Genomic DNA, 16,821 nt, shown 5'->3' with positions numbered 1-16,821 from the left:
ATATATAAAATATATTTTTAAAGGCTTTATATGCTTTAATAAAAAATTATACAAATCTGCAAAGAACACTGTGAAAATTTGTAAAAATACAATATCTAAAAAAATATTACAACAATGAACAATGATAAAAAATTAAATGTCAAATATACAACATAAAAAATATCTAAATCATTATTTAGTAATCTAGTATGCTATTCCGTCCATATTTACATGTAAATGTTACAATAATAATTATAATATATATAATTAAAATATGTATATATATATATTTTTTTTTTTGATACAAAAGTTTCTACCAATATATGTTTGGCCATTATTTGGTATAATGTAAAACTGAAAATTATTATTATTATTATTTTTTTTTGCCCCTGAAATATATTTTAAAATATATTTTTTTGTTGTTGAAATTAATTATAGATTTTCAATAAAAAAAATCTCTTTTGTCTTCAATGTTCATAACATATATTTAAAATAGCACTGAAAACAAGTGTGAAAAACTCATTTTACCCTCTCAGTGGTTTGAAGACTAGACTTTACAGAAGTTAGAGGAAGTACGACCGGCAAATAAATAACACTTCGACGAATGAACTGTAAGGAAACCAGTGCAACTGGAGCCGTGGCCAGAGATTGAACACATTACAAACACAGCGTGGAGGATTTACTTCCGTCTGGACATCGTGACGTTCTCGTCTGTGGTTTGGGGAAACTGAACCAGTGTGTCCTCCTGGTTTTTCTTGCACAAGTATTTTAATAATCCTCCAGACAGCAGAGCGTTCAGTTCAGTTCTGCGTCTGTCTGGAGCTGTACAGCAGGAGAAACGTCATCATCACGGGGTCACGGGAGTGTTTCTGGAGTGATCAGGACAGCTGTATATCATCAGAAGACGAGTGGAAATATGATAGAGATGATGAACCACATCAAACACTCACACTGTCAGCAGCTGTGTGTTATTACTCCATTAAAGGAAGAAAAAGAGCTGAGTTAAGAACAACACTTACAATAATATTAGCACTGAAATAAGATTATTACTGTATGTGGAGGACAGAGATGACGGAGAGTTAAACTGATGAACAAACACATGAACTCATGTTCCTCTGTGATCATTCCTCCAGTCTTCAGTGTCACATCATCTTCAGAAATCATCAGAATATTTATCATCAGTTCTGGGTTTTTGATGCTTAATACTTTTATGGAACCGGTGATACTTTTTTTTTTCAGGATTGTTTGATAAAGTTAAAAAAGAAAGAAATAGAAATCTTTTCTAACAGTGTGTCTTTATTATCACTTTTTATTAATTTTACACATCCTTGCTGAATAAAAACATTCATTTCTTTCATCAAAAAAAGAGAGAAAAATACTGACCCCAATCTTTTAAATAATAATAAAAAAACTATTTTAAATAAATGCTGTTCTTTTAAACTTTATTCTGCAAATAATCCTAGAAGAAAAAAGGAATTATCAGTTAAGATGTTGTAACAGTTTTTGGTTCAATGTAACCTTAGTTTGAAATCAGTGTAATCAACGTTTTGCCTTTTACCAAGAAAAGATGGAATCAAAGTACAACAAAATCACTACTGGAATATTGTTAAAATGTATTGATTCACCTCAAAAAAAAAAGAAATTCTGATTATTGCGTTTTGGTGGTAACAAATATTCCAAATCTTTCTGAAAATACAAAATGAGAATTAACTGCAAAATTCCTAGAAATGTGTTCCTTCAGACTCGTGACTATTTCTTCTGATTTCACCAAACCTGTCCGATTAAACCTTAATCTAAGCAGAAACAAACTTCATCAGATGATCAGAAAAGCATTTATTTAAACCGACAGTCACATCTAAACACACACACACACACACAGCAAGGCTTTCTCGCGCGTGTCACGTGTTCCTGCGGCTCATGATCTGCTGGATCTGTCGGTCCAGCTCAGAGATGATCCTGTCGTCATGCGTGTAGACTCCGGTGCGCAGCAGCGTGTCTCTCTCCTCCAGCAGACGTGTCACGTGTTCATCAGCGCTCTCGCTCGCACACGCGTGTGCCGTGTCCCTCCAGCTGCGCGGCTCCTCCTGCGGCTTCAGCCTGACACAAGCAATCAAACACATTTCATACACAGACATCCAGCATCTGAGCGCCATCTCTACAGAGAACAGTTTAATGAGCGACAGCTGCTGAAACATGAGGACGACAGCATCAACAGAGGCAGAAAAACTCACTGCTACACGCTAAACACAGTTTTTAGGTTGAGGTTGTGAATTTAAAACTCAAATCATGTTTGTTCTGCGTCTCAGTTTCTCACAGCTCCCTGAACTGGTGAAAAAAAAGAACTGAACTTTCTGATAAAAATGATTATAACTCAATATAATAATCTAAGGCTGGATGTCACCTGTTCAGCTCGTTCCGGATGTCCTGAAGCTCGTGTTTCTCGTTCTGGACGACCTCCTTCTCTTCAGCGGCCAGGTATCGTAACCTCATGTGCTCCAGCTCCTGCTGCTGCTTCCTCAGACGGGTCATAGCGTTCTCCTGCTCGCGCTGGACACACACACACACACACACACAGCTGGTGATCTCTTCGATGGCTGGTTTAATGTGTTACGGGGCGTCTGTGAGAACTCAAACGAGCAGGATTCAGTGGATGACGTGTTTGTGGGAATCTCGTTTCATCTGCAGTTTTCCTCGAGCAGGACCACAGTAAAACTTTCACCGAAGCCAAAAAACAAACACTTAGACGAGGCCTTGACTTACGGTCACACACACAATCATCTCTGCGGTGGAGAGGTGTGTAAACACATGAGCAGATTCACACACACCTGGGACGCTTCACTGAGCAAAGTTACCCAGAAACCCCACACAGATCCATCACAGCACATCTCTGTCACGTGTAGGAGCAGTAATGCGTTTAAAAGAAGCCTCTCCTGCTCATCAAGGATGCATTCATTTGATTATAAATACTGTAAAAATAGTGAAATATTATTCTGATGTAAATCATCTGTTTTCTGTGTGAATCTGTGTTAAAGTGTAATTTATTTCTGTGATGCTCCGCTGTATTTTCAGCATCATTCCTCCAGTCTTCAGTGTCACATGATCTTCAGAAATCAGAATAATATGATGATTTACTGCTCAAGACACATTTCTGATTATTATCAGTGTTGAAATCTATTTAGAGCTTAATTAATAACAATAAAAAACTTATATATACATATCTTTTTTTCTTTTTTGAACAGGTGATACTTTTTTCAGGATACTTTGATGATTAAAAAGTTAAACAGAACTACTTTTATTCAAAATATAAATCTTCTGGAACGATATACACTACAGTTTGTAAAGTTTGGGGGTGAGAAGATTTTTTCCCTCTCTCTTTTTTCCAAATAATTTAATACTTCAGTAATCAATTAATACTAAGAAGGATGTGTTAAAGCAATAAAAAGTGATTTCTTTCTCATTTGGAACGTCTTGTTTAGATTTATCTTTTATTTTCTCACAGTTTTAGAGTAAAACGTTTTGAAGAATAATCTAAAAAAAATACTATTTTTGTGCATTTGTACTACTAATAAACAAACTTCTATAAATGTATTGTTTATTTATTTACTTTTTTCAGCAATGATATCATCTTAAAAAGAGACCGATCTTTAAGATTTACGACTTTTTTGTGCTAGAAATTTCATTTTCAGTTCTACGCTCAAAAAGTGATTCACGGAAATAAACCATAACTATTTCAAAAATATAATTTAGTCCCATAAAATCCACTAAAAATACAAAAGATTATCAAACTAAATATTGGTTTCATCCAAATAAAAATGATTTTTGACCAATACCAAAATTCAGTTACATTTCAAAGTGTATCAAAATAGAGTTATTTTAAATTCTACTAATATATGAGTGTTTTTATACACGGCTGCAGTGTGTCTGGAACAGTTATGAGCAGCTGATAATCTCCGGTTCACGTCTGCTTTAACTGCTCCATTCGTCTTCAGCCGGTTCTGCTACGATCCACAACACAAACTCAAGACTATTTTTAGAGCCATTAAGATTTTTTACATTGAGGCGTTACTTTCACAACACTGAAGCACATTCTCACGACTGTGAAACTAAAGTATTAATGCACCATAACAGGGTCAGCTGTTATATATAAAATAATGCAATTTCATTAAAAAATTCTAAAAACTATATAGATATTTATATGAGGAGTTCATTTGCAAAAGCAGAATAAAAATCATGTTTTTTCACTGTGCATTCCAATTAATCTCAATCAAACCACAGTTGGGTTATTTTGATTAGGTTTAAAAAATAACTAAAAAATTACATCTAACAATAATAACACGATTACAAAACAAAAAACAGGATTTTTGAAAATTTGAAATGTTTTCTGTTTTTGCAACAACAAAGAAAACCTCCATATATATACATTAATATTTGTAAAAAATATTATTGAGTAACTTGAATACAGTAAAACTAACAATTATGAATAATTTATGTAAATGATTGAATATATTTATATATTGTATTTTTAAATACATTAAACAGTAAACATGTTTCAAGCAAATATATAAACTATTATAAAATTATATCTATATATAGAAATACTACTATAATTAAATGATGTATTTTTCTATATTTATGTTTTTCAATATATTAAGTGCTTAAGAGTAACTTGAAAACAGTAAAAAGTACAATTGTAAAAAAAAAAAATAATATATATATATATATATATATATATATATATATATATATATATATATATTTATTTATGAATAAGAGTATTTTATATGAATATTATAAATTCATAAAGTATATATATAGTTTTTTTTTTTTTTTCAATGTATTTTAATATAACTTGAATACAGTAAAAAAAAATATAATAATAATACATTTACAAACCAATTCCAAAGCAAGCATCCAGGTGCGTTATAGTGATGAGAATCTGGAGTAAAATGTCTTAATGATTCTTAAAACATTTAAATTTTTTATTTTTGGGGGTTAAAACTACAAGCTTTCACTTATCATTTCTAGCAGTGACGAGAATCCAAACAGCGATAGTAAAACACACTCAGTAACGTACATGAACCCATGTGACCTCGTCATGTGACCTCGTCATGTGACCTCGTCATGTGACCTCGTCGTGTGACCTCGTCGTGTGACCTCGCCGTGTGACCTCGCCGTGTGACCTCGTCGTGTGACCTCGCCGTGTGACCTCGCCGTGTGACCTCGCCGTGTGACCTCGCCCAGTCTGTTGAGAGAGTCTCACCTGTTTAAACCTGGCCAGCTCCTTCAGGGCTCGTCCCCACTGCTGCTTGTAATGCAGTTTGGATTTAGTAGCAGACTCCAGTTTACGCTCCAGCTCCACCTTCAGGATAAACACAGATCTGATGTGATGAGGAAGAAAGGCTCAACGCCTCTGCTCTGTGCAGGGTTTAGTGTCTCTGACCTTCTCCAGGGTCAGCAGGTTGATCTCAGACTGCAGACGGACCTCGGGCCGGACGTTCTGCTGATCTCGGTACTGAACAAACTCCTTCTCCAGCTGCTTGTATTTGTTCTCAGCCTCTTGTATCTGTCGTGATGAAGGAACAAGAAATATCAGATATTTTCAGAGTAATGCAAATATATTTGATGTATCATATATATATTTGCAGGCTGCATTTATTTGATCAGAAATACAGAAAAAACTATAAAAAAAGTGAAATATTATTCTAATGTAAATCATCTGTTTTCTGTGTGAATCTGTGTTAAAGTGTAATGTATTTCTGTGATGCTCCGCTGTATTTCCAGCATCATTCCTCCAGTCTTCAGTGTCACATGATCTTCAGAAATCATGAAAAAATGATCCCTTGATTTGACCCCCCAGCTCGTGTGTTTACCTGCTGTCGCTGCTGAGCCAGCTGATCCTGGAGCTGCCTGACCTTTGACCTCTCCAGCTCCACCTGGTGGGTGCAGTCCTGGCGCAGACGCCGGCCGCTGTCCTGCAGCTCTCTCATGTTGAGCTCGTGCTCGGAGCGGAGCTCTCGCTGCAGTCTCTGCGTCTAGACGAGCGACAGACGAAAGCCTCAGAAACACGGTCACACCACACACTCTCTGAAGATCTTTCAGTCTCACCTCCATCTCAGCGTGAGCCAGAGCTTTCTCTCTCTTCTCCAGATCACACAGAGTCTTCTGCAGCTGCTCCTCCAGAACATTATACTCCAGCTCCTGAGACACAATCATTACAATTAGTTACTATGATAAAACAAATACTTTAAAAATACAAATAAATGCAATTAATATTTATACATAGTCAGATTTTAAATATAGAAATACATTTATTTTATTAAATAATTAAATTATTTTCCTGACTTCCTGAGGAACAATAGTGATGGCAATCATTTACATAGTTCACCCAAAAATCTAAACTCATTAGTTCAAAACTAGCAAAATAATATTCTTTTCTGTTAGAAATACGTTTATTTTGCGTATCCCATTGACAGATTATTTTGCTTCCTCTACTTAATTTCTACTCATTTTTTTTCAGAAAACATGTTGCCTAGATAAACCTTCTTGATTTAAGAATTTTTTTGAGATTATGGCTGGAAACAAGACAAAAAAAAAAAATCTTAGTACAAAAAGCATTGTTTTTATTATTTTATCAGTATTGTGATCTTTAAATGCAATGTTAATATGCTAATGTTTTATCATGTTATTTACCTCTCAATTTTTAAAAGCATAAATAATTTTTAATCTATTAATAATAATTATTAATATAAATAAATTTTACTTATAGATTTTTTTTTTAAATAGCTAAAACAATATTAAAATAAAATAGTTTCAATATCACAATAAACCTTGCCTTTACTGAAGGAGGATTGATGTTTTCTGTGTGTGTGAGTCTGACCTTCTTCTTGATGAGCGCCTCCCGCTGGAGATCTCTCTTCCTCCACTCCTCGGCCAGCGCCTGCATGTGACTCAACTCCTTCTGCTTCAGCTGAGGACAAAACAAGCCTGATTCACCTCTCTTCTGGTGTGAAGGTGATTTTATACTTTGGAACGTTTTTATATTGTAAACAAGCAAACAAGCCCAGCCCAGAGGAGAAGAAGTAACAAAACGCACCACTTTCCATAGAAGGTAACTGAGTAACACTTCTTCTAGGGAGAAACGCAACATTGTAACTTTCCCCAACACTGCTTGTAGTTCAATGTTAATATATAACAAATGATTAAAAACAGTTTTAACTTTATAATATACTGAGAAACACCTTAAAAACTAATATTTAAATATATAGAAGGTGTACATATTTTCATAAACGCCATCATAGTAACATACACATGATTTTAACAACATTAAACCTTAATGCACGTAACTGTTAAATCTAAGTAGTAACAGTTGTTTTAATATAAAAGCATTAAATGTAAGGAGTCTTCTGGAAAATGTCCGTTTACGTTCATGGAGCTTGTTCGTGTTTGCTTCCAAAATCAGTATTTTACTTTGATCTAAGTGTATGAGCTCAACGCTGTTGTTAGAGCGAGAAGCTTTGCATTGTGAAGGTTAGAAGGTTACACCTCACACTCTTAATATTAATGTTAAAAACAGCGGTGGATCAGTGTGTTCCCTCTGAGATCTGAACCTGATTATCGAACAGATCCTCCTGCATCTCCTTCCACATCTCCAGCTCCAGCGCTGCCTTGTACTCCGGGGTCTCTCGAGGTCGAGTGACAGGCTCCGCCCCCCCGGGGCCCTGAGGAGGAGGAGCCAGAGCCGCCGCCGGCCCCTGATCAACACACAACACTCCGCTGTTCAAGCCACATCCACATTCAGATTCAGAACGGGAATCAATCAGAGAGCGACATCACCTGTGACGATTCAGAGACGAGGACGTCTTGAGCTTTCACGAAGCCCAGATCTTCAAGAACGCTCACGTAACAGAGTTCAGCCAACCTCTCGGACCTACAATAAACAGCTTTAGAGCTCACAATTCAGAGATTCCCGCCACAGAAAACAAGGCCACTGCACCTTTAGTCTCAAATAAAGAAGTTATATCTCACAGTTTTAAATCACAACTACAGAACTGTGAGACATCAGTTGTTATCATGTATCCTAAAAATGTGCTTGATGTGACATCTAAAAACATCTGAAACCCGTGTGCTTCAGACCGGTCTGACTCTCTTCCACAAACACAAAAGAGGATTTTATTCTCCGTACAGTGAAAGTGAATTGGGTTACATTCTACAAAATATTTTCATTTGTGTTGCAAAGAAGAATGAAAGGACAGCATGTTTATTTATTGGGTGAAACATACGTTTAACCCCTTAAGGGTCACCTGTAGGCCCACAGCCATGACACATTTATTGCCTTTTTACTCTATCAAAAATGATAGCAATCACATATTAGATATCATCTGAAATCTAAAAACCTAACAATTCATCCCTACCATAGAAATGGTCCTTTAACATCTTTTGGCAGTCTCCTCCCCATATTACAAAATGTATTAAGGTACTTTACAGTCTGAGTCTCAAGATTCCATATTTGGTGACAGAAGTAACATTGTATCAAAAATATAGAAATGGAGTTTGAGTGTCACCTGGAGGCTGTCTGTGGTATTACAGCCTAAATAAACTCCAACAGTAACCCCAATTAGATTTATTTTTAACATCAACTTCAAATTTGTGACATAACTTAAGTATTTAATTTCAACGCAATTTTCCAGTAAAACTTAAAATAATCATAAAAAGTAGACTTCACGGTTAATCAACTTCTATAACTTTTTTCCAATACCTTCATATTTTGACCTGATTCCACTTCTACAATAAAAAGTGTCCAACCTTAGGTCTATATTCTAAAGTGTTTAATAACCGAGAAGTTTGAAGAGTGCACTTTCACATCTAGAGAGAACCATTTTTGGTTAATAATCACCTTATTCTGAAAAATCCAAGTGTTTCAAAAAGTGAAACGTAGCTCGTCTGTATTTCACGAGGAGTTTCATTCAAATACAAATGCACAAATAATAATGCAATACACCTTTTTGCCTAAATCGAAGAAAGTAACAACAACAACAAAAACCTAGCCTATTTATTCTTATTTTTCTTTACAAAATGTATTTGTTCTATGTTCTATTCTGTTTGTTTCCTTTTGCACCTGATTCTACTGTTCTAATGTAAACATGTATTGTTGTCGTTGTTCGTTCACGATATACTGTTCTATAATAATAAAAAGATTTGAGCATTGTGTGTTTTGAGTGACCTAGAGCTAGTGGCTGGGATTAAAACAGACTATGATCGACTCTGCACAAACCCGTCTGCTCTCATGATGGGGATCCTCTCAGAACAGCTCTGTCTCCAGCGCTGCAGACCGGACGGGTCCAGGAAGCGTGTCTTCTCGGAGCTGAGGAGACGGGACAGATGAATGCTGACAGAACCCAGCAGAACATCTCCAGAGATCGGCTCTCTGTGCCACATCTCCACCAGCAGAGGAACCCTGGACACACCAGATCGAGCTGAAGCTGGACGGCTGATCAGGTACAGTCAAAGAGTCCCAACTATCTCTCAGAGTCTCACCTGAGGAACGTGTCCTGAAGCTGATTGGGTAAAGCGGCGAAATCAAAGGCGCAGTACGACTGCGGCAGAAACACCTCTGTGTTCTTCTTCACCTCCACCGCTGGACTGGTCATGATGGGAGCCGCGCTGCCGAAGAACTGGTAAGCGTACCTGGGGAAAGACACACGTTAGGAACACGCTAAAGGTGCGTGATGGAGCTCAGGCTGCGAGCGCTAGTCACCGGAGGATGCAGTTCACAGGGAAGCTGGTCCTCAGGTCTCGGACGCTGCGCAGGTCCAGGGAGAAGCTGTAGTGATGTGCAGACGCAGGGATGGAGATCTTCGGAGCAGAAACAGAGACGGACGAGTCTCCAGCATCAGCTTCAGTCACATCTGTCAGAACAAAACAGATTTCACACTTCAACACGTGTATCAGACAGTCACACATCCAACACTACTGCATTCACAGCACTATAAGGCCTTTATTTGAACTGAGATCTAAAAGATGAATAAATCATCTCTCCATTGACGTCTGATTTGTTAGGAGAACAATATAAATCTAGAATCTGAGGGAGAAACATTTTTTAATATTGAGAAAATCATCTTTAAAGTTGTTGAAATGAAGTTCTTAGCAATGCATATTACTGATCAAAATTAAATTTTTGATATATTTACTGTAGGAAATTTACTAAATATCTTTATGGAACATGATCTTTACTTAATATTCTAATGATTTGTGGCATAAAAGATAGATAAAAATCTATAATTGTAACCCATACAATGTATTGTTGGCTATTGCTACAAAAATACCCGTAACATATATTTGCATAAAAATTAAACATACTAATTCTGCCCAGTACTTATTAAAATATATAAAAGAAAAGAGGGATCATACTAAGTTTTATTATATTTTAAATGATTCAGAATTTTTGGGTAGAAGCAAGTGGTTTGAATTCGCATCATCAGCTCAAAACCAACACTGAAATCAATTATAAATCAAGCCTGATTTAATTTTAATTACACTGGGACTCTTATTTTGAAATCTCTATGCTGTACTACTTACAGCTGAAATTTGCATTCTTACAGCCATCAACAGCATATTAGAATAAAAACTGTCATAATTTCATAATTCTTAACTGTCTAACATCAACAGTAGATCAAGGAATCGCTTGGCATTAACGTGTGATAGTCATTGATCGTGATCGTGCAGCGCTTATTATTTAATCAAATACTAGCCTTTTGAAGGTTTATAATAATAATAATCATCTCTGACCATTTAAGATATTTAAGAAATGTTTATGATCTTAAATGTGATCGATTTAAATTTAAGACTTAAAAAAACTATTTAAATCATCCTGCAGAGGACAATGGAAATGAATGTCATTAGTCCCACAGATTTGACATGTACTTGAACACTTGCCATGTGCTGTGGGCGGGGCCTGTCTCTCATGTGCCGTGGGCGGGGCCTGTCTCTTCTGCGCCGTGGGCGGGGCCTGTCTCTCGTGTGCCGTGGGCGGGGCCTCTCTCTTCTGCGCCGTGGGCGGGGCCTGTCTCTCATGTGCCGTGGGCGGGGCCTGTCTCTCATGTGCCGTGGGCGGGGCCTGTCTCTCATGCGCCGTGGGCGGGGCCTGTCTGATGTCACTGCACAGACTCTCGGCCTCGCTCTCTGAGTGCTGGTGTTCAGGAGAAGCGTCTGGAGTCCGGAGAGGCCGGTCCGGTGATGGGGTCTTAAGGGCTCTGGGCTCCTCTGAGGGACGTTCACGACGGGCGGCTGGAACCGGGCCTTTCTTCACTGGCGTTTTAGGTCCATTCTCAATGGGTACTTCCAGCTGTTGACAAAAAAAACAAAAAAAACACATGAAAGGCCATAATCAGCAACAAACTACACAGTCAACAGCATCCGGAGTCTAGAAACAAGACAAAGCAATAAAATAATAAAGGATAATAATTATTAAATGCACCATATTTAACTGTTTTTGTACCATTACAAATCAACCTTCAATGTTAGTAAAGCTTTCTAACTAAACTCAAGTTTGAGACGAGTGTTTTTTCTTCAGTTAAGGGTAGCTGTGAGACCTGATGAGCGCTGTCTTCGGTTCGGAGGGTCACAGACACGCTCACAGTGGGCTGGAGGTCCGGCGGGACACACTGCAGGCCGGCCTTCACTCGCTGCGGAGGCTGAAGGATGAAAACACCCTCTATAGTGGCCGGAGCTTTAGTGAGATCAGCGCCGCTCTTCATCAACCCGGCCAGACTGACCTCAGTGCTGCCCAGAGACTGGTTTCCACAGCAGAGATGGATCTGTGTGCACAAAAGCACATTCTGTTACTGTTGATTTAACACATTCATGTGGTGCGATTCATTACGGATAGAATTTATGCATTTAAAGTGACGCCTCACTGATGGGAGATTCTGAGAACCACAAAGAGTCTATTAATACACTGATATGAGCCTCAAATTCAAGACAGGAGCGCAAAAAAATGTTTAGTTCAGCAATATCACACCAGCAAGAGCTGTTTCTCCTCCTCCACTGCAAATATGAAGTGATTTAGACAAACAAAGTTATACTGTGTTATATTTTAGACATAATATTGTCTGTTCTTGCTCAGTTTCACAACTGAAAACAGTTCCAATCAAAGCCACAGCAGAACTGTTCAATTGAGCGTCTCTGATCAACACACAGCAGTGATTCGTTACTGAATGAGTCAGTGATTTCGAATGAATCGAGTGAGTCAGTGACTCATTTATAAATTCAGTCAAGTCACCTTTATCTATATAAGTGCTTTTAACAATACAGATTGCGACAAAGCAACGTTACAGTATTTAATGGGACATTAGCGTGTCAATAATGCAGTCACTTGCTTCGTATCTGAATGACTCGCCGCCACCTACTGACTCTTTTACTTTCATATTTAGAATATCATTCCATTTTTAAATAATTTCAAAATTAATAAAAAAAAAAAGCCATTGATACCACTTCATTGTCATTATTTATGCAATGTACAATCTTAATATTTCTTTCTAAAGCTACTTTTTTTGCAATGTCTATTCAATGCTTTCAAATTTAACAATAATAATTTTAAAATATCTTTTGGAGGTGGGGGGGGGGGCACATCATGTAATTAATTAGATAACAATAAAAAATAAAAAAATAAAATCACAGCCCTACGAAAGACACAGAAAAAAAACTTTCCAGAAATCCCTGAAATAGTCCCAAAAATTCCTGGAAAGTTTCCACCTTTCTGCAGGTGTCCTGAGAGCTGTGCTGACCTGAAGACAGGGCTGCTGACCGAGGAAGAGCCGCAGGAAGGGCTCACTGCTGCGGATGCGCACCGACGCTCGCTCAGGCTCAAAGTTCGGACAGAGGAGGTTCTGGAAAGGTTCACTGGTGACGTCGTTCCCCAACAGAGTGTAATAGAAGAAGAACTCGGAGCCCTCGCTGGACAGCTTGGTGGAGCTGGAGATCAGCTGAAGATCAGAAGACGAGTCGTTTAGTCCCGACACACACAGAACATGAACCAATACCCCACCGCAGCTCTCTTCACCTGCTCCAGCTTAGAAGCAAACGCAAGCGTCACCGACAGCACAAACATCTCAGCGCACACATCTTCAGGACCGATCTGATGGAAACCTTCCTCCTCGTTCAGAAGCGGCCTGAGTTTATCAGAGTCCAGAGGAACCAGCGCTGGAGAGCCTAGAGGTCACAGAGAGGTCATTAACAAACCCCACTCACATCCATCACATGACTGACAAACACAGCCCGAGACACAGACATACATGAAGAGGCTCTGAAGCCCATCAACAGAGGAAAGACAGAAAATGGGAAAGAAGGAAAGAGATGAGACGTGTGCACCAGGATAAGAAACAGCGCTCGGGTACCTGGCCTCGCTGGAGCTTTCTTGGCCTTGAACGGCTCAGCTGCTGGTTTGGTGTCGTTCTCTAAGATCATGCTGATCAGAAGAGCAGGTTTAAGTTTGGTGTACTTGCTACTGAGTAAAGGATGCCATTTAGGAGCCTGAAGAACACACAGAAGACTTTCAGAAAAGTCTTTAAGACTATGCTTTTTTCTGAAAGAAGTCTTTTCCGCTCACTATTTATTTGATCAAAAATACAATAAAAATTGTGAAATATTATTATAATGTGAAAGAGCTGTTTTCTGTGTGAATCTCTATTAAAGTGTAATTTATTTCTGTGATGTGCAGCTGTATTTTCAGCATCATTCCTCCAGTCAGAAATCATTCAAGAAACATTTCTAATTAATGTGGAAACTTTGATAAAAAAAGTTTGAGATAAGAAATAAAAAAATAGTACTTTTATTCATTAAAGGAACACTCCGACTTTTTGGGGACTTTAGCTTATTCACAGTATCCCCCAGAGTTAGATAAGTCCATACATACCTTTTTCATTTCTGTGCGTTCTGTAAGTGTTATTTGACGTACCCACTGCTAGCCTAGCTTAGCACAAAGACTGGATGTAAATGGATACTGTTAGCATAGTAATTCCAATAAGTGACAAAATAATGCAAACATTTTCCTATCTACATGTTGTGATCTGTATAGTCACAGCGTGTACAAATAACAAGGCTATATGAGACAGAGACCATTTTTAATCGTATAAATACTGGGAACTATATTCTCACTAGGCGTAGGAGGACAGCTAACGTTACTGATATGAGCCTCAAATATACATCCAGTCTTTGTGCTAAGCTAGGCTAGCGGTGGGTGCATCAAATAACACTTACAGAACGCACAGAAATGAAAAAGGCATGTATGGACTTATCTAACTCTGGGGGATACTGTGAATAAGCTAAAGTCCCAAAAAGTCGGAGTGTTCCTTTAAGGCTGCATTAAACTGCTCAAAAGATTCAGTAAAGATTTCTATTTCAGATAAATGCTGTTCTTCTGATCTTCGTATTCATCTGTGAATACTGAAAAAAATTAAATGTATCAGTTTCCACAAAAATATTACACTGATACTAATCAGGAATGTTTCTTGAGCAGTAAATCATCATATTGTCATGATTTCTGAAGATCATGTGACACTGAAGACTGGAGGAATGATGCTGAAAATACAGCGGAGCATCACAGAAATACATTACACTTTAACACAGATTCACACAGAAAACAGCTGTTTTACATTATAAAAATATTTAACTATTTTTACAGTGTTTCTGATCAAATAAATGCAGCCTTGAAAGAAAAAAAAAACAGAAAGTGGAGGATGTGACCTGCTTGATCTCTTGCAGCGATCTGAGATCGAGGACGATGTATCCCACACACTCCCTCGCAGACGAGCTGGAGTCGACGGCGTAACACTGTAGTTTGATGGGTGTTCTCTGGAGCCTGAGGAAGACACAGTGAGAGAGGAGCTGATGGAGGATCATCACACTGAGCTGGATCAGACGAGCAGAACTCACCGGTGCTGATGCAGAGTCTTGCGGTCCAGCTCCCAGGCCAGCTCAGTGCAGAACTGGGGCTGTTCTTTGTGTTCCACGGGGTCTGTGGCCAAACTCTCGCCGTCGAAGCGAGCCTCAACTACGAGCGTGTGCCGAGGACTCCTGGGAAACTGACGGCCTGATGAGGGAGAACAGGGATCAGAGGAATCAGAGAAATGTGTTTTAAAGAAGTCCCTTCTGCTAATCAGAGCTGCATTTATTTGATAAAAAAAATATAAAAAAATTTCCTAATTATTTTTACTATTTAAAAAGCTGTTTTCTATGTGAATCTCTGTTAAACTGTAATTTATTTATGTGATCAAAACTGCATTTTCAATCAAACATACAGTAAAAATAATAAAATATTATTCGAATATAAAACAGCTGTTTTCTGTTTGAATCTGTGTTAAAGTGTAATTTATTTCTGTGATGCACAGCTGTATTTCCAGCATCATTCCTCCAGTCTTCAGTGTCACATGATCTTCAGAAATCATAAATCATAATAATATAATGTTACTGATTTATTATTGAAACCGTTGTGCTGTGCAATATTTCTGTGGAAACTGTGATACATTTCCATTCAAAAGTGTGAAATTAATACTTTTATTCATCGATGATACATTGAACTGATCAAAAGTGACAGTAAAGGAATTTATGGTGTTACAAAAGATTAAAATTTCAGATAAATACTGAAAAATAAACGATTAACGTTACAATAATCATGTACTGTGGTAAACAAGTGATACTCTAAAGTACTGAGAAATAGTGTTACCATGGTATTCTGTCAATAAACACATATTTAAATATAATTAATAAGCGTGTCAAGGCTCTGAAATCACTGGTGGTTCCTGTGAGAACATCACAATCATCAACTATCCGTTTAATAATACTGCAGGAGTCATAAACAAACACATCTCTGTTACCTTCGAGCACAGAAACAACAATCAGCAGCTGTTCTGGTTTAGAAGCCATGTTTTCGACACATTCATGATGATCTGAGGACGAGTTTGATCTGTTGTTTGTCTTTAGCGCGTCTGTTGTGTTTGAACAACGACGGTAACTGACAGCCTGCGTCACTTCCGCCGGAAACAGCGGTTTGTTCGTGTGAGTGAGAGAGGCGCGCTCCCTCTGCAGGACGGATGTGCGCGTTACACGTTTCTCATAAACTACAAATCTTTTGTCTTTTATGAAAAATAAATAGATGAGGTAAGTAAATAACAGTAAATAAATAAAACAACACTTTAGTTGGGTAAAATCTGTGTCATAATTTGAATGAGATCTCTCTAACCTTGTTTGTTATTATGTATTTGGAAGACAGATTCCATACTTTTTTCCAATCAATATGATCGACCACATTCCTCCAATAAAACACAACATAAGGAGTTGTTACAAAATCCTTTTGAAAAAGTGATCTAATCTTAAAGTTACGTGATGAAGAAGGTGACAGAAAGCATAGTTTTCCTACTGGGATTTCAAATGGGTCTAAAGAAATAGAAAAGTGCTGGATGATCTAACAGCTCCTTTAGGAATAGCATCCATGACAATGGAAAATTCTTTGGGAGTTACTGGAAAATTAAATTTACATAAAAATTCTTCGTTACCTCAAAAAATAAAATAACGTAAAATTCTTCAACCTAGTCTCACTTCTCACTTAAAAGTAATTTAAAGTTGAGCTGGAGTGAGTGTCTTTCTCTGCTCTTGGTCTAAGCTCAACCTGAATAAACAAATTATGAAATGGATAAAAAAAAAGGTTTTATTCCAAGATAGCATGGAATAGATTATATAATATGCTGTTATAATATTCCATGCTGTCTTAAAATTAATTTATTACTTAATAATCTTAATTAATTAATGCAGTAATTAATCTTACTGCACAAATAATAATAACACATCTAA

General features: G+C 37.5%; 1 protein-coding gene across 1 annotated transcript; it reads right to left on the bottom strand.

Moving 5' to 3' along the window:
* Window positions 1–1,462: 1,462 nt before the first annotated feature.
* Window positions 1,463–15,985, bottom strand: LOC113052666 (centrosomal protein of 120 kDa-like). Its single transcript, XM_026217061.1, has 20 exons — window positions 15,849–15,985; window positions 14,908–15,064; window positions 14,719–14,833; window positions 13,371–13,506; window positions 13,037–13,185; window positions 12,762–12,959; window positions 11,568–11,792; window positions 10,912–11,320; window positions 9,734–9,884; window positions 9,514–9,663; window positions 9,251–9,433; window positions 7,813–7,906; window positions 7,587–7,730; window positions 6,857–6,946; window positions 6,085–6,177; window positions 5,850–6,011; window positions 5,420–5,542; window positions 5,240–5,338; window positions 2,381–2,526; window positions 1,463–2,076 (listed from the first exon to the last, which is right to left on the bottom strand). Exons 1-20 carry the CDS (start codon window positions 15,895–15,897, stop codon window positions 1,878–1,880), a joined length of 3,072 nt encoding a protein of 1,023 aa, XP_026072846.1. The 5' UTR covers window positions 15,898–15,985; the 3' UTR covers window positions 1,463–1,877.
* Between the last annotated feature and the right edge of the window lie 836 nt (window positions 15,986–16,821).

Source organism: Carassius auratus, chromosome 33 (genome assembly GCF_003368295.1).
Source record: "Carassius auratus strain Wakin chromosome 33, ASM336829v1, whole genome shotgun sequence".
NCBI lineage: Eukaryota > Metazoa > Chordata > Actinopteri > Cypriniformes > Cyprinidae > Carassius > Carassius auratus.
The sequence above is the reverse complement of the archived record's forward strand: the minus strand, read 5'-3'. Positions and strand labels throughout refer to the sequence as shown.

What these genes read in the sequence shown, in the direction of transcription:
- LOC113052666 (XM_026217061.1), bottom strand. Translation starts at nt 15,897, where the DNA reads ATGGCTTCTAAACCAGAACAGCTGCTGATTGTTGTTTCTGTGCTCGAA. An exon ending in GAAAGCTCCAGCGAGGCCAG is followed by an intron (nt 13,186 to 13,370) that starts GTACCCGAGCGC and finishes TGTGACCTCTAG; the next exon opens with GCTCTCCAGCGCTGGTTCCT. An exon ending in GGCCCCGCCCACAGCACATG is followed by an intron (nt 9,885 to 10,911) that starts GCAAGTGTTCAA and finishes TTGTTCTGACAG; the next exon opens with ATGTGACTGAAGCTGATGCT.